This window comes from Lacerta agilis, chromosome 10, assembly GCF_009819535.1.
Source record: "Lacerta agilis isolate rLacAgi1 chromosome 10, rLacAgi1.pri, whole genome shotgun sequence".
NCBI classification, from domain to species: domain Eukaryota; kingdom Metazoa; phylum Chordata; class Lepidosauria; order Squamata; family Lacertidae; genus Lacerta; species Lacerta agilis.
In genome coordinates, this window is record NC_046321.1 from 29847937 (window position 1) to 29871841 (window position 23905).

The 23905-nt window shown below is 44.4% G+C and overlaps 1 protein-coding gene across 1 annotated transcript; it reads left to right on the forward strand.

Annotated features, from left to right (window-relative positions):
* The first annotated feature begins 1 nt into the window (after nt 1).
* Nucleotides 2–23863, forward strand: CCDC134 (coiled-coil domain containing 134). The gene is made up of 8 exons (XM_033161537.1): nt 2–142; nt 11972–12131; nt 15523–15635; nt 17113–17234; nt 18445–18529; nt 19893–20074; nt 21709–21780; nt 23111–23863. The coding sequence occupies exons 3-8, from the start codon at nt 15533–15535 to the stop codon at nt 23234–23236; spliced, it is 690 nt and encodes a 229-aa protein (XP_033017428.1). The 5' UTR covers nt 2–142; nt 11972–12131; nt 15523–15532; the 3' UTR covers nt 23237–23863.
* The last annotated feature ends 42 nt before the right edge of the window (nt 23864–23905 follow it).

The window sequence follows — 23905 nt, forward strand, 5'->3', positions numbered from 1 at the left end:
CTTAGCAAGGGAGGCCAGTCCGCTGGGGAAAGCTGCCGGGAAAAGGAAGAGCGGCTCCAGCATGACAGTCTCGCCAGAGTGAGCTGCTGCTACTGCTCTCGGGCGGCTGGAGACGCCGGGTGCCCTTTTTCGGGCAGTGCAGGTGAGGTTCCTTCCGAGGGGCTCGAGAGCGAGGGTCGCTCGGGAAGCGGGCAGCTTCCACCCCCGTGTGATCCCAAGCTGGTTCTCGACGGGCGGGTTGAGCCCCAGATCGCGCTGCCTGGAACTGCCAGGCTGGCAGCAAACTGCTCCGTAGTTCGCCCCGCCGCTGAGCGTCTCCGATCCTGGAAATGCTGCGGAGGGAGAATGAGGAGGGCGAGAATTGAAACGCCGAAGCTCTTCGAGAGAGCCAGGCCCCGAGGAAGCGGGAGGTCCCGGGAGCCCCAGTGAATCGACCAGGGGGGCGGTGGCAGCAGGTGGCGGGGATCGGACTTCTGCTGCAGCCCCGGATCCGCGCGCTTCCGCGGTCCCGCTGCCTGAAGGACCACGCGGCTGCGGGGAGCGAGGGCTGATCGCCCTCGCTTTCTTCGCTGCTCGCGTAGGAAGGCTGAACGAGGCGGCCGAGAACTTGTTTCTCCAAACTTGGGGGAGCGCGCGGAGGGGGGGGGGGGTGTTGCCGGGCGGCGTGCCCTTCGGGAAGCGAGGTCCTCCGGCGTGTTAAACAGATTTATTTAATCACTACGTAGCTCTCATGCTGTCGGCTGGTGAGACGCCCCTCGGAATAAATAGCTGCGGAATGATCATGATCGATGCCACAAAGAAAGAGGATCCTGTCACAGCAGTCATTCTAAACTAATGGAGGAAGGTGCTCTCGTCTACACCTTAATAATGATGATTTTGGTGGTGAATTAAGGTGCAAAGCTCTCCTCCGCGCGGTGTCTGTTCGGGTCTTTTGCACTTTTCGTCTTAACTGATCAGCAGGCCCGCATTTCGTCCGGCTTTATAAATATATAAATATATATGGGTACCTAGTACCCATCGCATCCTGAATCCCAGGACTAAGCAGCAAAAGGGTTTTCACCTTGAGCTTGATTTTATATAGATATACAAAATGCAAAATGAATTATTTTCTCTGTGTTGGTAAGAGATTTTTTTTAATAGCCTATAGATTCGTTTTTAGTTAGCACCACAAACTCTTCTCTTGTTATCTAATAGCTAATATACAAGTGCAGTCTTGCAACATTTTATATATTAATCTTTTTGGATTATCTGAAACAATCTTTTTTAAAAAAAAGGTTTAAGAGATCTGCACATATTTGTCACACATTCTGAAAAGCTCTCAATTTGCAGATATTTGGGAAAACTGGAATAGTATGCACTTAAATTTTACTCAAGAGTCGACCCATTGAAATTAATTAACTAAGGTTCATTTTAGTGGATTTAGTGAAGTCCAAGTTAGCTGAATAACAACCCCAGTACTGTACAGTAGTTGCAAATTGAGGTAGTTGGGGTTTTTTTCTGGTCAAGTTGAGCATATTAAAAAGTACCCTAGGGCCTAAAATAGAAAGGCCCTGAATCTAGACATACCCTTGTATCTCTCTGGAATCCAATACCATTTATCACAGATGCCAGAGGGGAAATATCTGGATGTTGTTTTTGAAAGCAGGTCACTTGCATGGACAAGTAGTAATAAAGGGTTGAGGTTGGTTTTGACAGCTTCTTTAGTATGCATGTTACCGTAAATCACATATCTTAAATTGAGGCATGAAGAAGCTCAGATACTACTGCCATCACAAACTCCAAGGTTAGGGGCTTGTTCGTTACTGTGTTAGATGATTTTGGAACATGAGTTTGCCTGCAGATTAAGTTTTTGGGGAGGATGAATTTGCAAAGCCCCCAAATCGGTTGCTGTAACTGCTGTGCTCTCTCTCTCACACACCTCCTTGCACTACATTAATGACTTTTCCTATGGCATATTGCATTAAACTAGTTTCCCCCCCAAATTTGTTAACTTAAACCATTGTCTCTTTTAGTTCTCTGATAGTGACTTTAGTGTGGCATTTGTTTTGATCCTGTTATTTACTTGCAATGGGGGTGTCTTCTAGTGTTTGTAGGATTGCAGCCTTAAACCCTTAATTATACTTGTAACTCCATTAAACATTTACTTCCTATGAATTTTTTGTTCAAGACACTCCGGCTATTCTTTACTGTTGAACTTGAACGTGACCTTTGCAACACTCTGTATTGCTTGTTGGTATTTCATTTGTCTCTTGAAGCCAACACCAGTGATTCCATGTGGATCCTCTTACAGATTAACTATTGGATTTACTATTATTTAGCATTTGATAATCGCCCCATAACACTGATCTCTGGTGGAGAGGATGTTGAAAGACCTGGGAGAATAGAAGTTGGCTTGCCTTGGCACTGAAAAGCCACCAGCGTATGTTCCAGATGCGCCTCTTCTAGGTATAGTGTTTCATTATAGGGGGCCACCACTGAGAAGGCTCTTTTCCTCATCGCAATCTTGCACTCTTCCGTTTGAGTTGGTGATTGTAGAAAGGCCTTCAGTAATGATCTTTGAGCATGGGCTTGTATGTATGGAAAGAGGCATTCATTTAGACCCAAAGGTTCTATAACTAGAAAAGTTACTAAAGTAAATTAGAATTGAACGCAGGAGAGAGAACGGGGGAAGTCCCCCTAATAAGATTTGGAACAAGATTATAATTAATAGTCAGTGTGTTCCTGTGTGTAAGGTATGTATTTGTTTTCTCTTATTTAGTTGATGTTGTTTGTAATATTTGTTTTTTCTTTGAATGATTGTTATTATTCGTTGTTGTTCTTTGTTTGGTTGTATTTGTTTTTTTTGTGTGGAAAACCAAATTTTTTTTGTTAAAATAAAATAAAATAAAATAAAATAAAAAATAGACCCAAAGGTTCTGTTATGCAGAATTTCAAAGGTCAAACCCAGCACTTTGAATTAAGCCTGGAAGCTGATTGTCCCACCCTCTGTTGAGGAAGGTACACCTCTTACTGCCTTGTTATATTTGCCTCTACTCTCTATTTCTTTTCTGCTTCATGTCTCGTCTACATGGCTGCACAACGAATGGAACTTGCTTCTGACACTGAGCTTCTTCGCCTGGTGCTAGTTTGATTACATATTGTAAGAACGCAATATTATAAGAGAAGAATGTGGTGCTCAAGTCGCAACCATGTTGTATGTCCCTGAGGCTCATAGTATGCCTTATCCCAGGCATCCCCAACCTCCGGCCCTCCAGTTGTTTTGGACTACAATTCCCATCATCCCTGACCACTGGTCCTGTTAGCTAGGGATCATGGGAGTTGTAGGCCAAAACATCTGGAGGGCTGCAGGTTGGGGATGCCTGCTTTATCCCAATCCCTAGACTAAGGCTGTGGTCTAATAAACACTTACCTAGGAGTAAGTCCCATTCGAACTCAATGGAGATTACTTATGAGTAGACATATACTAGATTGCAATGTGATAATGCTATATTCACTATGCCACCTTCTTGCCTATTTTGGACAGTTTATCCAGGGGTATCCAGTATTGTGGCCTCCGTTTGTTCTTAGACTGTTGCTCTCATCAGCCAGAGCCTGCATGGCCAAAGGTGAATTATGATGGGGACTGCAGCCCAACAATATTTGGAGGGCATCATTTTAGTTACCCTTCATATAGCTAAGCCCTTTAGAGGGTTTCGGTTCTGCTCTTTGGCTTTTGTGTGTAGGTGCATCTTGCCATGTTGCTAATATGCTTATTATATTCTGCCTTTCATCCTGAACATATGGTATGCTGCTAATATAGAATACCATGCCTGGATCCTACCAGTGGCTGCCTGCTGAATACTGCAGAAAGAAGCAGAATCCAAAGTGATTTTTTTTAAAACAGTGCTTCAGTTTAATGTTTGCAAATGACAAGATATTTTGTTACAGATATGATTCTGGATTTGCTCCAGTAAGTGAATTCTCAGACATATTTTTCAGTGTGTGAAGCAGATTGTTCTTATAAAACATGCTGCTGCTTCGGTAGTTGGATGTTAAATCTTGTATACAATTGCTCTGTCTTGATCACCTCCTCACATGTATTCGCCTCCCAGGACACCCTTGCCAGATCTGCAAGGAGCACTGAGCATTTAATGGACCCCAAAAGGATACCTCCATGGTGCTTATCTTTGCTTCTCTTGTGTTCTTTGCATTTGTGTTGCGAAAAGAAGCTGCAATAGATAAAGACACTTGATGGTGCTTTTTCAATCCTTCATAACCTATATTCTGACAGGTTTTATGTCCTACTTTTGTGTTGCTCGCTGCTTCCTAATTGATAGAATAGCAGTGTGCAGATGACAGTCCGATAGCTGAGCTTTTCAGAATGCCCCCGGGGGTAAACGCAAATAAATTGGATGTTTACCCTCTGAGCACTGGGAAACTGTGACTCTTCTCTCCTCCGCCCCCAGACTGTTGAAATAGAAGCTTTTCTCTTCTAGCTCTGCCCAACCCAACCTGTAAAAGGTTCTGTGGGAACCTTCAGGTGCACATAAAAGGTAAAGGTAAAGGGGCCCCTGACCATCAGGTCCAGTCGTGTCCGACTCTGGGGTTGCGGCGCTCATCTCGCTCTATAGGCCGAGGGAGCCGGCGTTTGTCCGCAGACAGCTTCCGGGTCATGTGGCCAGCATGACAAAGCCGCTTCTGGTGAACCAGAGCAGCGCACGGAAACGCCGTTTACCTTCCCGCCGGAGCGGTCCCTATTTATCTACTTGCACTTTGACGTGCTTTCGAACTGCTAGGTGGGCAGGAGCTGGGACCGAGCAACGGGAGCTCACCCCGTGGCAGGGATTCGAACCGCCGACCTTCTGATCAGCTAGCCCTAGACTCTGTGGTTTAACCCACAGCGCCACCTGGGTCCCAACGCTGCCGAGTGGAAGGGCGCCGCGCCTGGATCGGGTCGCTGCAGAGGGCGACGGAACGCCGGACGGAGGCGGGGAAGGGGAGGCATCCGCTCCGCCTGAACACCGGTCGGCAGGCCGGCCCGCGGAGGGCCCTCCCCGACGCGACCGTCATTGCCCATGGCGAACCGAACGCGGGGTCCGCCCCACCGCGGGGCAGTCCCCACCCTCACTCCCGCGACTCTCTGGAAAACGCTGCCGCGGCTACGGGAGCACAGGGGCCGCTCGAGGGTTTCCGGGTCCTGGAGCCGGGGTCGCAGCCCGCCGCCAGCCGCTCGCCCACCTCGCTGCTCCTCTCCCGACAAAGGACCCGAAGGCCGGCGGGATCGGACGAGGCTGCTCACCGCTTCTCGAAGGGAACCGCGTCGGACGCCGCGCCTGCCCCGCGCCGTGGGTCCACCCTGACCGGGGAGCGCGGTTGGGTCGTCTTCGGTTCTCTCCAGAGGGTCCCAAAAACCCTGTCGCCTCAGGTGCACATAGTGCCCCGCAAATTCCTAATTTATCTTCAGAACAACTCTTTGCTATCATTGTTTAGGCTGAGAGAAAGTGCTTGTGCCCAAGGCTGCCCAATAAGCTTCATGGCGAAGTGGGTATTTGAACCTGTATCTCCCCAGATCCAAACCTGGTAGGGGTTGCAGAGTGAATCTCCACCTGAGATCCAGCTTGTCTCCTGGGAAAACCTCAGCAGTGCCGAGAGCCCCTGCTGCTTCACAAGTTACTTTGAGCATCAGGTCGCCTGCCTGCTGCAGCAGATGGAATTCTAGTATTGTCCTGCAGTGTATAGGAGAAGCGAGTAGGCAAAGACATGGGTTGCAGCAGGGAGATTAGGTGGGAGGCATAACGGCTACCAGAACTTGCTCACGCTGGCTTTTGAGCTTTCAAAATGAAGGTGTATAAGCCATATAAAACAAAGGCCAGCTGATCTGCAGCACCACATTTTTGCATTGCCATGGCCTAGCAGCAGCATTAGCGCGATACATAGCCTTAATATTTAAATTGCTGGTTGCAGACTTGTCCCACTGAACAGGGCAGGACTCAGTTCTGAGCAAATATTCATAGGATCGTGATGCACAGTAAGGATTCTGAAGCACTGTTTGCATTGCTCAATGGAAATTGCGAACGCCAAGCAAAGCAAATAGACTTGAATATCTCGTTCATTGTTCCTGGCATCCTTGATGGCATCTTGTTCATTGTGCAGGCAGAACTTGAAGAGGTCAATTGAACAAAAGGTTTTGTGGCTAAGATGCCAAATGGAGAGGTCTAGTACCCGACCACTGCCCATTTTGTCAGTTTTATATGAATATATACACTGGGTTGTATTGCACACTTGAATCCATTACAGTCGACTTCCGGCGGCGACGCCATCGCCGGGTGGTCGAAGGCTGCCTCGGTCTCGAGGCGCCTTGTCCATCCCGGGGGTCAGGAGCCGCGCTACCGCAGCGCGCGGCTCCGTTTGGGGTGCGGGAAGAGCGTCCCGCACCCTGGGCTCCCCGGCTGTGCCCGCGGAGGCTCCGAACCCTTCCCCTGCCCCCCCTGTAAAGGGGGAGTGGGGGTGAAGGGACAACCGGAGCCGGGCTTCAGGGGACATGCCCCAACCGGGATGCAAATGCGGCGACAAAGCCCGCGGTGAGCGTCCAAGTTCTACCTGCGAAGAATGGAGCTAAAAACCCGGTGGTCGTGAGTAAAGATTTGGATTAAAAATCGCGTTTTTGGAACGATCCGGGGGGAAGGGGAAAGGTAGCCTGCCTCCCTCCCTTCGAGCCGAAGAATGTAACCAAATGAGGGTTTACTGCTACAGAACTGGTTTCAATGTAGCTAAAATTGACACATGAGACTGGCAAACTCTTTTTTCGGGCAGTTAATTAGAGGAAAATATCTCCATTTAAAGTTGCGGTGTTTGCGCTTCAGCACAGAAAAATGGCGTTGAACAAAGAGGAGAGCAGAAATACAACACCCACTTCCTCCTCCTCTGCCAGTATGCTGGGTTTTGTCCTTGAACTGGTATTGAACTCTGGACTAACAGATGAACAGAGACTCATTGCCTTGAAGGTGGAACTTGTTTATAGAAAAGTCAAAGTCTTGTGTGGGGATCTGAAAGGGAACCAATTGCCCACAGAGGAGGCTTTTAAAACTTTTGACACTTATGAAGAATGTCTTGCTAATGAGCTGAGAGAGTGGATGGAAAGATGGAGAGAACTGAGTGAGCAACTTCGGAGAAGAAATTCGCTTTTTGGGGGTGGCAGCCCCAAGGCGACGTTAAGATTTGTTATATCCAGTCCCCGGGGTGTGAGCTCGGGGGCCAGGGACAGAGAATTAAGGTATTTACAAGAAGAAAAGGAACGTTACAAAGAACCGAAGAAGCAGGGAGATGATGAGATGGACACCTCTGAACTCGTGGCAAGAAGAGACATGGACTGTGCCTGGATCTGTGGACGTTGGGAGAGAGAAGTTACACGGATGTTCAGTGCCGATGCCACCAGGAGAAGAATAATGGACAGAGGGGGTGTGGGGTGAAGTCTTAAACAAAATTTAAAGTAGTCTAACACGGCAAATCGAAAGTGGAGGGTGAATACTGTCAACAATACTCTGTTATATTTTTGTTTGTATATGAAAGGAGATATTTCAAGTTTTTATGTTATTAGCAGTAATCTTAAGGATAGAAGAATTAGATTTGATGCGAGGAGCAAGATTAAGACTTAGATTAAGTTAAGAAATTGATAAGATTGAATTAAGAAGAACTAGGATGAGGTATTATTATGGTGATGTATTTACTAGTAAGGTGTTGAAAAGATAATTTGATGTAATTAATTTTTTTTTTTTTTTTTTTTCTTTCAGAAGAAATGGTTATAAAATAGATTAAGGATATAAAATCGAAGGTGAAAAGGCAGGGGAAGTCAATGGTCAAGATATGGAAAAAGAAATTTTTCTTTTTAGAAAGATACTATAAGAATCTTGACACTGTTTGTATTTGTCATATTTGTTTTGTATTTGTGGGTGTGGGTGAGGGTATATGTTGTTTGGAAAAATGCCAATAAATTCTTATAAAAAAAAAAAAGAATCCATTACAGTCAGTGGAATTATTGGAATGCTTAATATTTAAACACATATGCATTTTCTCTGCAATATTTGGGTCAATGCATGATGACACTGGGCTGGTAATTTAATTTTCTGCTCTTAATCATGCAGTTATAGTTCACCTGCCCCCTTTAAAAGTATTTTCAGTTCTTCTTAAGAAGTTTAAATTATATTGGAATTAGGTTTTATTATCCTGCATTTGTTAAAACTGGCTAAGAGAAGCCAGTGTTCTTGGAGGGCTCCCCTTTCTGCCGCCGCCCCTGTATGTGGAATTATGATAACTGGAAAAATGGAAAAGGCTTTATTGGAGCAGGGTTATATATAAACGTTGAAAGCTTCAAGATGAAAGGCTGGTGTGCCTTTCTCTTTCAGCCCTGTTTTATTTTGTACGGATATTGGTTAGGAAGCCATAGGAAAATTGGTGAACCAGAAAGCCTGGCAGCAAACTGCAATTCCTCTAACCCTCCAATTAAGAGCAGCAAGCTGCTCTGATTTCCATTAGCTCCTCTCGTGGAGCGGGTCTAACTTCTCTGTATGTAGTCATTTGCTGTCTTGTTAGCTGAGGCAGGACTGAACATGGCTCTCTTGTGGAATATTTACGTGTCACATTTAACCTGCGCTGCAGAGTAAAGATGATATAGTGGTGGTCGTGGTGGTATTGTCAATTGCCACCACTTCGTTTTCCTCATGGTTTAAGTCTTGGCAGATATCTTCCATTATATCACCTTTCATTCTGTCTCATGGAAGCTACTGGAGGCATGTACATCTGTCGCTGTATACAACATTTTCAGTTTCTGCTCTCATAAAGGAAAACAGCCCTGCTGGTAAATGCCACCGTCCCACCCAAAATTAGAAAGGTATCTGATCAACTTCAGTGTTGCACAGATAGCATGACTGGAAAATATCTGTGAATGGGTGAAATAGGTTGGATTTCTGAAACAGAAGTACTGAACCAAAGTAAATATTGGGGGTGGGGATCAGAAAAGGAAATAGCAATCAATAATCATAACACCTGGAAAACAAAACTGGATAGCAAAAAACATCTTAAGAGCTTGCTTACTTAGAACCAAGTCCCTTTGTGTTCAGTAGCACTTGCTCCTAGGAAAGTATTAACAGGAGTGCACTTTCTATTATTTTCTGTTAGTTGAATAATTGTATGACTTCAATTGTTGATTTTTTTTGTATTGCATCTTACTGTATTCTGTATAAACTATTCAGGGTCACTGAAACAAAAAGAGATTGCGAAGAGCTCCAAAATGACCTTGTCAAACTGAGTGAGTGGGAGATAATAGCAAATGCAATTCATAGAATGGTAGAGTTGGAAAGGACTCACTTTATTCCAGCAGGCCTTTTAATGGTAGTTTATTTTTATAGCTTTCCTAACTGATTCTAATCAGTTGTATTGTATCTTTGTAAACAACTTAGTCTGTTGTAGCTAAATGGTATGTAAGTTGTTTAAATAAACCAGAAATAAAGTTTATAAAATGCGTGGCACGGGGCAAAGTTTTTCTCCCTCTGTTCCCAACACTCGAACTCGTGGCCATCCGATAAAGCTGAACGTTGGAAGATTCAGGAACGATAAATGAAAGCACTACTACGACTACCGGTAATACTGCTTCATAGTTGAACTTTGGAATTTGCTTCCACCAGAGGAGATGATGGCCACCAACTTGAAAAATACAAATTTGTGGAGGAGAGGGCTAGTGGTGATGGCTATTAGCCATTGTGACTATGGTCTACCTCTATGGTTGGAGGCAGTAATGCTTCTGAGTTCCAGTTGCTGGAAGCCACAAGGGGGTAGAGTGCCCTTGTGCTCATGTCCCATTTGTGGGATTCCCATAGGCATCTGGCTGGCCACTGTGAGAACAGGATGCTGGATTAGCTGGGCCAATTGGCCTGATCCAGGAGGGTCTTCTTACGCTCTTGTGTACTGCCCTGAAAACTTCGTTGATCGTCACCATCTTCTTCCTTGGAAATATTGCCTCTGGCAGTGGAGATAGAGCCATTGGTTGCCTTATTCTCCATGGCATAAGGCTATCCTAAACTCCTGACAATGTCAAGAATACTGGAGCGTCTTTGCATTACTTTACCAAACATGCTCTCTTGGAGGTAAAAACAAAATAAAATTAGGAGCATTCTCTTATGTATGTCAAGTACCTGAGATAAGCTTGTTCCACGGAATGATCTTTACAGTACTTAATGCCGCTTAATGTTTTTTGTCCGCCCCATTCGTGTGTGTAGCTTTCAGCCACTACAATTTGCTTTGATATTGCTCGTGGATTAAAACCTATTATTTTCTCATTGTGAAAGTCCTTTTATGCACACTGTAATTGGTACTTAACATTCACTTCACAGTCTGGACTGTAAGCTCCCAGTGAACCAACCGATCTCTCACTAGCCAGCTCCATCTGTTTCCAAATTTGTTTTGGAATCCCAGGAACAGACAGGAAGCTTCTTCCACCACTGCGGGTGCATACTTGGGAAAATATCTACAATTCCTGGGAGCCACATATAATACAACTTTATAAATCAAGAGCTTTTCCAAATTCTAGCACCAACTGTCTAAGTACCTAAGTGACCAGATGTTTGCAGTTCCAGTCTGAATGGTTTTCATCTGCATTTGCCTCTTTGCTTGCATATTAATACCTGTTTGTTGCTTTTCTTTATTTCCTTATTGCATTTATAGCCCATCTTTCCTCCAAGTAGCTCAGGGTGGTGTACATACCTTTCCTCATTCCTATTTTATCTTCACAAAAACCCTGTGAAGTAGGTTAGGCCGAGAGGCAGTGACTGGCCCGAGGTCACCCAGTGAACTTCATAGCTGAGTAGGGATTGGAACTCTAGTGCAGTGTTTTTCAACCTTTTTTGGGCAAAGGCACACTTGTTTCATGAAAAAAATCACGAGGCACACCACCATTAGAAAATGTTAAAAAATTTAACTCTGTGCCTGTATTGACTATATATAAAGTAATTCTCTTGAATAGGAATCAAATAAACACAATTTTCCCCACGGCACACCAGGCAACATCTCACGGCACACTAGTGTGCCGCGGAACAGTGGTTGAAAAACACTGCTCTAGTGGCCCATGTCCTAGTCTGACACTCTGACCACTACACCACACTGTTTTTCAAAATGGCCCCTAAATAAAGTGTACAGCAAAAGGCTGGCTTTTCTGCATTAATCATATATTTATAAACATCTAGCTACTCCCTTCCCTCAGTCATTAAAAAAAAAATCTGAATGAAAATACCTCATAGATTTTCCTTGTATAGAAGGTCCTCCAGCTCAATAATTTTGCTTGTCCGTTTCTGCATGGAATTTTGCTTTTTCACTGCCATTGCACGCTGAGTTGATATTGCCACCTTCATCAAAATGTCTTTTTTTCCTTATTAGCAGCTCTTCAGCTGTAATGTGAAATTAGGGGTTGTTTTTGCTTGCTTACATTTTGTTGCCCATACAACTAGTTTGGAGATATTCTCTTGGAGGTCTTTGGAGTTTTCATCATCCTGAATAATTTGGTAATGTCCGCAGATTTCGCCAACTTCTCACTCCAGTTCCAGGCAATTTATAAGCAAAGTGATATCTGTCTTGTTATGGTTCCTTGCGTCACCCCACTGATTCCATCCTTCCTTCCGTTGTGAGATTTGTCCATCTGCTTTGGTGGCAGACTTTGTCAAAAGATTTTTGGAAGTCTAAGAGTATAATGTCTACTGTAAAAGGTTGATGAGACCAGACTTTCTCTTGAAATCCATCAATGTAGATTTTTATCGCTGAGGCAGAAACTGTTACCCGAGGTTTCAGATTTTGGGATGTGGAAGTGAAGGGATCCTATGTCACTAAATTTAGGTTGGACCCAAAAGTTTTAATATATTTGAGCTTGTGTGTGGTAAAGTTTGCCTTTAGGGAAAGCATTGGTATTGGTAGGCGGGCTCTTCCTCAACAATTTTAGTTTTTGTTGCAGATAAACTCAACTGAGAAGAACACAATTGTGATGTTGCTGAAGAAGATTCATAGGCGAAATTTCTGGATGATCATTGACTGACTGCTTTGCCTGATATGGTTTAGTGAGCATCACAATAGCAAGAACAAGTTGTTCTACATTCCTTTATTTGAATTACCAGGTAGAGGTCTTTGTTTTGTTTTTGTCCTTAAATTAAGGTCTGCTCTGAGATGTGCTTGTAGCTAAAGTAGATTTATAGCCAGTAATAAAAGTCTGCTGTTGTCATATTCCCAGTTTCTTTTATAGTAAATCTTTTAAAAAGATAACTATAAGTCTGTATTACTCTGGGCAAACATTCTTTCTGTATAATGGTAGGGTATACCTAATATAATTTTCTCAATAGTAATTGCATGGGTGGAACCAATCTTAAATATCTTGAATAAATTTACATAGGAAAGATGTCTACAGATAACAAAAACATGTTCTCTGTAGGTGCACATGTCTCCTGAGGTATAAGCTCTTTATACTCCAAAGCATGTTGCGTTCAAAACACACAACTTAATTAGGATTCTTACCCCAGTCTATAATTTCCTCTTTGTCAATGCAAGAGGCAACTGTTTTGTGGACAAGCCAAAGCCTATTTGGATTTATTTCCATGAATAGGTAACTGTGACCCCCATATAACTGATAAAACTGTAGCATTCCATGTAATTGGAAATCTTGCCATTTTTTAAGCAATAAAGGCATATTGCCTTGCTGGTATTTTTGTAAATTGTCATCTACATGCAGGAACCATTTTCCTTAATGTTATTGGGCAGGGGTGGCCAAATTCATAAGCCCGGAAGGGGTGGGTGAGAGTACTGGAAGTGTGTTTTAACTGGGTCTGTTTGTGCCTGCACTGGCATCTCTTGAGAGCCAGTGTGGTGTAGTGGTTAAGAGCGGTAGACTCGTAATCTGGGGAACCGGGTTCGCGTCACCGCTCTTCCACATGCAGCTGCTGGGTGACATTGGGCTAGTCACACTTCTCTGAAGTCTCTCAGCCCTACTCACCTCACAGAGTGTTTGTTGTGGGGGAGGAAGGGAAAGGAGAATGTTAGCCGCTTTGAGACTCCTTCGGGTAGTGATAAAGCGGGATATCAAATCCATACTCCTCCTCCTCTTCTTCTTCGGCAGCGGGAATGCCATCCATCCCTCCAATTCCCCTTCCTCGCCCACCTTCTTCCTGTCTGGCTTGTTCTCCTGATTCGCCAGCCACCACCTCTGCTCCTAGGGGAATCTCCTTCCCCAGGGATGAGGTCAGGACATCCTTGACACCCCCTCCTTCTCTGTGATGTCAGGTGGCCCCAGAGCGGCTTTGGGTGATGACCCTCCTCAAGTTCACTGCTTGGACTAGTCTCATCCCTCAAATTGAGACTGGAGCTCAGTGGCAGTCTGTCAGGCTCCTCCTTTACATCATTGCCCAAACTGCTGCCACCTCCCATCCTGGGGTCATCATCTTCTTCCTCCTCTTGACACACACTGCCAATCACACCCCATCCCCAGCAGAGTCATGGAGATCACAACACTTGGTAGCAAGTTTAGTATTTAGGCAGTAATGTGGAAACACATGGCCCTACTTCAAGTGCACCTATTACCAGTTCACATTAGGAAATAAATCCTATTGATATCTTATATATCCCATTTTTTGCCCCTTTCTGTTCTGACTAAATGTTTCCGAGATAACCCCTCAACCATGTTTTGGTATGTTGTTTTAATCTGAATGTAGAAAGACAGACGATCCATCAAAGATTTAAAATGGTTGTTAGAGATGGAGTCATTGCACCAATTTTTGACTTCATTTCAGACCACTTTGATTTGCGTTCGTCACAACATTCAACATGTCATGGAACCGTCTAGACACAATGCGGCACCTTTCTGTAATGTACATTATGTGCTGGATTATCTTTTCAGTTAGGGAATAGCACTGCACTCTCAAAGCCTAGTCTTCCATTAACATTCATCTGGCAGCAATTCCTGCTCACTTTGTTCCCGTTGAAAGCTAATCAGGTTTCTCTCATTGCATGAAACAACTTCTTACAGAATTGACTCAGGCTTCCTCCTGTTCAGACTTCCTGGCCTAAGAGGATGCTTCTTGTTCTGTCACCGTTGATGACTAAAACAGTCTGAACCAGTAGCAACATGTTTAACGGATTGTCTCACCATCAAGGTTGCGGTTCTGAAGGCTATCATTGTGCTTCATTGTGGTCTGCAACTCTTGATGGTGCATAAGGACTGTCTTGGATTAAGGCCTATTTTGGAATTACTGCCATATTCATTTCATATTAAGCAAACCACAGTTTTGTCAATCATTTCAAATCCTTCAGATGAGCAGAAGTGTGAATTGCATTCATTAGATGTCCATACAGCCATTTGATTTTTACTTGCATTGCATTTGTGAGTTTAGAAGAAGAGGTGCTAAATTTCATCGACTGTTCAAGAAGGAGTAAAGCTCTTTGAGCTTCTTCCCAGACCCTTGCTAGGTTTGTTATTTCTGGAGATTCACACATCCTACACAAGAAGCTCAGCCATCTTCAGCACTGCAGAATGTGTCTCAGTTGCAGATGTCTGCATGCCAGGAAAGTGGGACGTGGCCTCCTGATGTTTCCTCTAGCAGAATGCAATCGCCATTGAGGGCAGAAATTAAACCAGGGTTGGAAGAGCAGTGTTGCAGGGTGATGGACTTCTATTCCTTCTGCTCAGTAGGAACGCTATAGTCCTCCCATTTGTGGGATTGCACACATACTGGGAAATTGCTGTTGTGCAGTCACTTTAGCCAGCCTACCCTCCCTGCTTTAAAGGCTGCAGGTATCATTGATGCACACCTACAGCATTAGGAAGAAGCTGAACAGGTTTTTTGGCAGACGAGCTTGGTGGACAAAATGCCAGTTAAAGGGTGGGATGGGAGAGCCTCATGCTCAAAGTTCTAGGCGTCTCTGAGATTTGGCCTGTGTTCCTATGGGATTTGGCCAAAGAACAGCAGTTACTGGTAATCGCAATTTCTGTTTTACTATATTGAGCCACTCATGGACTGGGAATTTCAAGCCTGTTTTTGTATATTGATCAGATTGTGGATGTGAGACCTATGGTTTGGATTTGTACACAATGATGTTTGTGGTGATGCTGAAGTACAAGTAATGTATTCTAATTGCCAGGGAAAACAGTAACTTTCCAATTGGCTGCAAGGCTGATAAAGAAGTGGGTGGATTGGAGCATGCAGCTAAAGTCAGGACGTGGCCTGTGAAATGAGTACAGAGGTAGCCAATGTGGTGCCCTCTCAATGTAGTTGGACGCCCACCTGTATGCTGAAGCTCAGTCTTGAAACTTTGCCTATGAGAGAGAGGTTTACTGTCCATTTACTGCCCGTGGTGTCTGTTGCTTTAGCTCTTTGTTGTCTTCTCATACACATGGGGAGTTGCTTATGTTAATGAATATAAATTAGGTAGTGAGAGTGGAGAGGTTTCTGTGTTTTAACCTAAATCATTAGAATGATTAAAGTATTCTCCCTCCCCTTTCCCCCCTTCTTTCCATTCCAGGATTTTAAGGATGGATTATTTTCGAGCCTTCACATTTCTCTTTATGCTGATATTATCCAGAGGCGTCACTGCAGACACAGAGAAGAAAACCCCTGATTCAGGATTAGAAATCTGTATCCTTCTTTCATTGCCTTGATTTTTGTCTCTGAAAGTGGCGTGTAACAGAGAGTGTTGCTTGTTGGGGGCCCATTTGTGCCTAGCAAGGGTGGAGAAAGGGAGTGGATTTGTAAGCCTTGGGAAAACATGTAGATTTGTACAAGTGCATGTAAAAGCATATATACTTACAAAGGGTACGCATACATACCATAAGGGGCATTCTTAAGCACTAGGCTGGGGAAGGCTTATCTAGAAGACCCCTGTGAATTAAAATGTCTCTGCCTGGTGCCAAAAGGACACCAGTCACTGCCAGGTGAGCCTCCTGGGAAGAACATTCCAATGTTGAAGCTCCACCGCTGCAAAGTCCTCTCTTGCATCCACAGCTGTCTAACTTCCAGACCCTTCCAGCTGCTAAGATTGGCAGAGGAGATCCTCTTGGTAGTTCCTCCACCTTCAGAGACTTGGGGATGGGGGTGGCGTGGTGGATAAGACATTCTCTTTGGCAGCCCCTAAGTTGTGGAACTCCCTCCCCAGAGAGGTGTGTCTGGCACCTTCATTATGCTACTGAAGTCTCCAAAGACAGAGCCAAAGAGGCCACAAGTCATGCATGCCTTTTATTCTAAATGTCCTGTCTTGCCCAAATACTCTTAAAGGAATTTCCAACCATTTCACCATTGGGCCCTGGTGTATTTTTCTCAGATATGCAGTGTTGTACTGTGTGAGAAGAATAAAGACCTTGTCCTTCCCAAAGATCTCATCCTGGCTCAGTAATGTCAAATAGGCTTCACTTCCTTCCTAGCTCACTCAACTTTTCCCTCCATACTCTCCGTTTGAGCCATTCTTCACATGATCTTCATCAAGCTGGAAAGGACCACTGTGAAATAGATGGATTCTTTATGCTGACATGGTGATTGAAGCATGGCATGTCACATGGTTCTTCCTCTGGGCAAAAAGTTTCTCTGCTGTTTCTGTTTCAGGAGGGGGTTGTATTTTTCTCTCTCCTTGACTCCCTTGCTTTTAATTGGTAATGTGAACCCTCATCATTTGTATTTCCCTCTGGATTTATGCTGTCATCCTCCTTAGATTCTAGTTTACAGCTGCCAGGCCACCAAGAGCAGATATTCTTTGCAGTCTCTGTAAACTTTATTTCTTGTCATTCGCCTTTCCTCAAAGAAATTGGATGCAGTAGTTAAAAGAAGCTTGGTCCCTTATAAGGGCTACTTTGATGGGGTGGGCCCAAGATCTCCTATTGCCTTTCCTCCCTTTTCTTAAACTTACAACTTTTTAAAATATTGTTCAGAGGCATCATCCATACATAGAAATGAGCATATACACATTTTATGCAAAGTCCCCAAGTCTTTTTTATATACCTAACAATGGCCCAGGGTGAAGGGCAAAAAAGACGTTAGGATTGTGCTGTGGGTTGTGGGGAGGGGAACATGGGACAAGAGTCTGGATGTTCTGTAGCGCATGGTACCCTTGACCAAGTTACAGATAAGAAGCTGTTCGAAGTGAAACGCAAAGACCAGATGAATGCGTTGAAGAACCTGATTGAACTCAACGATGTGAACCAGCAATACAAGATCATAGACATCATGCTCAAGGGTCTTTTCAAAGTGAGCCTTGCCTAACAGAGTGCAGAATTTATTTATTTATAGTCATTGGGTGTTAGATAATCTTAAAAGCAGTGCGGGGAGCCTAAGTAGAAGAGTGTAGTGTCTTAGTCAGCAATGCCTCTTTACTGGAAAAGGTTGAGGATGGTGGTGGGAAAGAGACTTGGCACTATGACCACCCTACAATTCCAGTGAATTGCTGGCGAATGTAGCAGCTGCCACTCATTCCAGGCACAACTGGGTGTGAGGGGAGGGGAGATGGTACCTCTTAGGGTCTGCCAGTTTTAAATCTACTGTGGGAACATAGCCTAGGATGGTCTAGGCCTTACCTTAGGCACCCTCACCAAGTGCTTTCTTACACTTCCATCTGCAGAGCACAGGTGGTGACCATTTTAGGCGTGTCTAATTGATGCACAGCTGCCGGTGCATGGGTCCTTTTGGACCCAGAAAAGGGGGGGGGGGCAGAACGGGCTTATGCGCACCTCTGCTGATATACATGGCAATGAGGAATGGAACCCCATGCAAAATGGTTGCCGCCAGTATGTATGTAGAAGAGCATTTTCAGCACCTGCTCCATAAAAATAGATTGCCTTACACTGGAGGTTTGCCCAGGGCATGGGTCTGCACATTCAGGACCAGCATGAGATCTTAGTTGTTGTCCTGGGCTGGTATTTGGTTGGGTTTAAATGAATAGCTGAGGTATTATATTAGACTAGGTACTTGAGAAGCGATGTGCAGCTTATCGATGGTGCGATCACATCGCATGGAGAAGGCGGTTGTGGCTTCATACAGTTGCTGTTTGTCTGTGGCCCCCACCTGCTTGGGCAACAAGCTCGCATTTTGTGCTGTGTGATGTAACAGTGTCGCAGCACAAATGTTCCTGTGTATTTTGTGTTTGCTACAGCCAAGCCTGTTGAAACCAGACTTGGTTCAGGAACTGTAGCTGTTGGTTCCTCCGCAAATAATGTGAGGTGTTTTCAAGGGCTGGGGTATTCATTTTCACAATTTGGTTTCCTGGCTTTTGAGGATGTTATTTCCCCCAAGTTTCCTCATCTGTCAAGGCTGTGTCAGATGGGCATCTGTTTGTAGCAAAGCAGTAGAGGTGGGGGTGCGCGGCTGAGAAGAGGCTATTGCTGGCAGCACAGGTGTGGGAAAGAGATGTTTTTGGCAGGAGCTGATATCAAACATGTCCGCTTTCTGTTGTGATGTGCAGGTTCTTGAAGACTCGCGGGCTGTACTTATAGCAGCAGATGTCCCTCCAGATGGGCCGTTCCCTCAGGATGAGAAGCTAAAGGATGGTGGGAGCTCTTTGCTTTATAATCCCGATTTCTCCATCCATCATTCTGTAGCCATTAAGTTTGTAACAATGAGCTGTTCTGGCACTACAGCTCTCGTTGCCATTTTGGCGACTCTTGCTTAGCCACCCCTGTCACTTCTGTTCTTGTGTGTCATCATTTCTGACATTTGCAAAGGTCCTGGGATGGGAACAGAGCCAAATGAGGCTACATAGCATATGGTACATGAAGCAGAACAGAATCTTATTATTTCGCCTGTGCATATAATGGAAAGTTAACACTCGTAAGGCTGGTCAGTATCATTAAACAGGGACGTGTGGGTTCATTCAGATTGATAGCCAGTTTCTCCCCACCCCCAGTCGGATTCTGAAACTGGAACCCTTTGTTTTGTGACTGGACTAAATGTATGCAGATTTGCATTGTCTACAGATAGGTACATTAATTTACAATTTGAGACTGATTGATTATGTTTCCGGTCACTTTTAAAAAATGTTTGTTGAGCAAAGAAAAACTAAAAGAGTGGAAAAGGAAGGGCAATTGAACCTATGAGGGCAGCCAGACTTTAAGCTATTGCAGCATGAAAATGGTAGGTACTTGTATTTTCATAACTGTAGAGAAGCAGAGATTCCAATTCTTTAGTCCAAGGTACTGATTTAGTATATTAAGATATACTACCTTGTGCTCTTGGCTGGTGTTTTTTGGCCATGCAGATTTCCAGAATTAAATCCTCATTTAAACTGTTGATGCCAGCCTCCTAGACAATGAGCAGCAGTAGCCTCTCTCCCCCGCCCCCCAAATACTACTGCCATCAATATCTGTAATGAAGGGAAGGAAATAGTTTTAATAGTTTTCCTTTGCACTCATCACAGGTAGCCTGAACCCCCCTGGAATTCATTCTCTTATGATAATTTTGAAAAAAAAACTGCGACTCCTGTTTCCTTTGAATAGCTGTAGGAAAAATTATGTCAGATTGAATGACACACTACTTTGGGTTCCTTGCCAGATTTGTGGGCTGCTAGCTTGCTTTCTGGATTTCTGAAGTTCAGAGATCTGGATGTGAGCATATTAATCTGTCCCACCGATATTTTATTTTCAAATGCTGTGTACATAAGGTTGAGCCCTCTTTTTCTGTATTCATAAACTTGGAATAAAATACAAACCCTTTTCTGTACAATCACTAATATAGATTAAAATGCTCCTATTCTCCCCTCCCTTCCCCTCACTCACATAAGCAATAGGAATGGTTAGAGTGTGTTGAGGTGGTAAGCAGCCTGCATTTGGATCCCATGTTTATCCTCATGGAACTTGTCTGATCTCTACCAGCGGCAAAACTCCTGATTTCTCATTTGTGGCTCTTTACCTCTAGCATATTCCCATGTGGTGGAGAACACTGCATTTTTTGGTGATGTAGTCCTGCGTTTTCCCAAGATAGTACACCATTACTTTGACCGCAACTCCAACTGGAACAACCTGATTCGCTGGGGAATTGGCTTCTGCAACCAGACAGGTGTATTTGATCAAGGTCCGCACTCTCAAGTCCTCGGATTGGTAAGGCGGTGTGCTGGTTTGACTTCTCCTCTGATGTTCTTGGCCTCTCGTAGTGGTTGGCGAAATGGGATAAAGGAATATGAGTTGAGGAAAACCAATAATCTAAGGGTTGCTTCAGTCGTTTCAGAATCTGTATATGGAGGATGCTCTTGTGTAGGAACTAGCATGAAGCTTGCAAAAAGATGGTAATATGCAACGTATATGTGCATTTCACACTATGTGTGCACACGGAGTAGTAATGACTTTTGCTTCTCAGCAATAGTATAATCCATTCACACGTGTTCTTTCTTTCTTTCTTTCTTTCTTTCTTTCTTTCTTTCTTTCTTTCTTTCTTTCTTGGGTTTTATAAACAAGAATAATGTTATACAGATAAGTATACCAAGTTTTCTCATGTCATTTGTATATAATAATAAATAAATAAATAAATAAATAAATAAATAAATAAATAATTTATTATTTGTACCCCGCCCATCTGGCTGGGTTTCCCCAGCCACTCTGGGCGGCTCCCAAACGAATGTTAAAACAATACAGCGTTAGATATTAAAAACGTCCCTAAACAGGGCTGCCTTCAGATGTCTCTTAAAAAACAGGATAGCTGCTTATTTCTTTGACATCTGATGGAAGCGTGTTCCACAGGGTGGGCGCCACTACCAAAAAGGCCCTCTGTCTGGTTCCCTGTAACCTCACCTCTCGCAATGAGGGAACCGCCAGAAGGCCCTCGGCGCTGGATCTCAGTGTCCGGGCTGAACGATGGGGGTGGAGACGCTCCTTCACAAAAATAGCATAATAAATGTGGGAAAATATCTACATGTTTATTTATTAGTGGTCAGTATATAAGTTCTTGGTTCATGAATTTGTTTAAACCAGGCATAGGCAAACTTGGCCCTCCAGATGTTTTGGGACTACAATTCCCATCATCCCTGACCACTGGTCCTGTTAGCCAGGGACCATGGGAGTTGTAGTCTCAAAACATCTGGAGGGCCAAGTTTGCCTATGCCTGGTTTAAACAATCAGGAAGAAAAGGGGGGAGGGGGAATGGTGAGTGGGGTGTGGTGGGGTGGTTATACTTCTGTTCTTCTACTTTGTGTGTGGGGTTTTGTGCCAGCATTACGTGTATGGGTTCTCTTACTATTCACTTGTTGTATTTCCTTGGTGGTGCATACAAATGTTGTTGACCTGCATGATGGATCTGCACAATGGTCACATGCTAGTTTCTGCAAGGAAGAGTTTCCCATGTCAGAGTTCTGTGATGTGCAATCCCATATTAGCAGTATGGCTGCACATTTCTGCATCTTGGTCTCTGATAGGCTGCTTTAGCTCACCGCAACCCTTTAAGCCATGCTATCTTTGTGTGCAGCCTATGCGGTTCCCTGGTAATTTACACAGCAAGTGAATGAATTGCAAGATCAGTGGTTCAGCCTATAAGGGACATCAAAAATTCTTGCATTTGCAGTACCCTTAATTTGGGAGGGGTAGTTTTTTCACGTTTGAGGGAATTTGCATTGAACTACCAAATGAGGCTGGGAAACTTCAGTGGTGGGTGATGTAGTTGCAGGAACTGAGAAGCAGGCAGGAAAGTGAGAAGATTACAAGACATGTGAATGAAGCTGATCTTCACTATTTTTCTTCTGCAGATGGCTCAAGAGCTTGGAATAAGTGAGAAATCTCCAGAATACCGGAACCCCTTTAAAACAGACAATTCTGAAGTAAGATAATAAAGCCATTAGTGCACCCTGCCTATTTTTACCTATTCTGGCCATTGGGTTGCTGACACCTTGCTGAGGATTGGCAAGGGAAGAAATGGGCAGCACTGCTTCATGATGCATATGTGGGTAATACCTAGGCACAACTAGCTGGTAATAGTGACTCTGTTCTCTGCAGCATTTTCCAGTGTGGAAATCTTGCGCAGCCAGCAAAATGCACACTTGGTTGCATGTTTGACTGACAGTCCATATTGTTACCTCCAAAGGGAAATTGAAAAGGGAATCCGGCGCACCTGCGCAACCCGTAGAAGTTCCCCTTCTGGTGTGACAACCCAGCACTGCAGCTGGATGCAGGGACTGACCATGCGCTCAGCTTGGCCACACAGAAATCTCATCTGGAGCTGCCCACAGTGGCCATGCTCAGTTGCGTTTGGTACTTGACGCATGTTGCATGCTGCAGTTGGTCAAAGGCAGCTGCTAATGCCTATTTCTTTCTCTGTCTCTTTCATATCTGAACTGATTTAGTTGCTTTGCAAAGCAGATTGCCCCTGGAAATAGGTTTTTGAGTAGAATCATTATCATAGCTCAGGACATGAGAGCTGCACCCATTGACACCTTTCCTAGTTTTCTGTTCCTACTAATGCAGATTTGCAAATAATGCCATGCATGTTATTAGCTAACAGAAGTGTTTGCCGACATAGGTATGTGTGGCATAGTTATGTGTTGTTGTTTTTTAGAGTGCCAGAATTTATTCATTTTATTTTATATTCCACTTTTCCTCCAAGAATCTCAAAAAATTGTACATGGTTCTCTCCCTCCCCCCACCTCATGTCATCCTCACAAAAGCCCTGTTAGGTCAGTTAAGTTGTGAATGAGTGAATGGCCTATGGTCACCCAGTGAATCCTAATCTCCCAGGTCCTAGTCCAACACTACAGCACAAAGCCTCTTTATCTTTCTTTTATTCACAGAAGTGACTGAGGCACTTGACTAGGGTTCTGCAGGTAGCTCCATGACAGAATCAAGAGTTGACCTTGGAACCCTAATAAGTTATCTGTTCCGGTGATTATTGGGAACCCCCTTTTCCATAGAGATGCCATTTCCAACGCACAGCAGTAGTGCAGATTCAACAAGACTATCCACAATCCATTGTTTGTGGATGGGATTATATAATCTAAAGCCAAATTCATGTCTCCTGAAACCAAGTCACTGAAACTACAGATATGAAAAACAGGTGTAAGTGGCAGGAGGAGGTGTAATTGGCTAACTGCGAGGCTTCTGCGGAGAACTGTCTCTTTGTTCCCACGTGGCTGAGCTCATCCTGTTCCCTGTCAGTTTTTCCCCAGTGCGGACACATTCCAGAAGGCTCTCCGGGAGGAAGAGAAGCGAAGGAAGAAAGAGGAGAAGCGGAAGGAGATCCGCAAGGGGCCTCGCATCTCCCGCTCACAGTCGGAGTTGTAATGCTGCCACCTGCTCCTGTCACCATGACTTGCCCTGGGCGGGAGATGGAAGCCGCTGGGAGAGGAGCATCCCAGTCCCTTGGTGACCTCAGGAAAATGCCAGGATGTTGCGGTTTTGTTTTGTAAGGTTTTGGAAGTTTGTTTCTTCTTTCAGCGAGACGTTGGCTAACAACTGGATTGAGCTGTGGGAAGCGCCCCAGGCAGAGATTGCGGTCTTTGAGCACATCTTCCCTTATGGGAAGGCTTTTTCGAGTAACTGGAATGTACAGAGTTTGTCAGAGGCTGTTCCTCATGTCTCTGTGTATTTTTGTTTCATGTGGCTTTGCCAGTTTGTAACGCTTAGGGAGAGGGGCGGCGAAAGGGAAGTTCTCCGGTTCATGCCACCTCTGCTGTTTATAACACCAGAGGTTGTGAATTCTTGTGCAGTCAGAATGGGAAGATAACACAGAGTTGCAGGATTAACTTGAGGGGGCAGCAGAATCACCTTGAAAGAGTTAAGGATTCTAAGAGTTATGGGTTAAGGACATAGATTCCTTGGGATTATTCACACACTGACAGAGTACTCCTTTTGAATGTACCTAGGATACGTCAAAGAGGTGCTGTTATTAAAATGGTGTACCGGTAATAATCCACGCTCCTTTCTGGTTCTATGGTGTCAAAGTCTTCCTCT

What these genes read in the sequence shown, in the direction of transcription:
- CCDC134 (XM_033161537.1), top strand. Translation starts at nt 15,533, where the DNA reads ATGGATTATTTTCGAGCCTTCACATTTCTCTTTATGCTGATATTATCC. An exon ending in ACTCTCAAGTCCTCGGATTG is followed by an intron (nt 20,075 to 21,708) that starts GTAAGGCGGTGT and finishes TTTCTTCTGCAG; the next exon opens with ATGGCTCAAGAGCTTGGAAT. An exon ending in TTAAAACAGACAATTCTGAA is followed by an intron (nt 21,781 to 23,110) that starts GTAAGATAATAA and finishes GTTCCCTGTCAG; the next exon opens with TTTTTCCCCAGTGCGGACAC.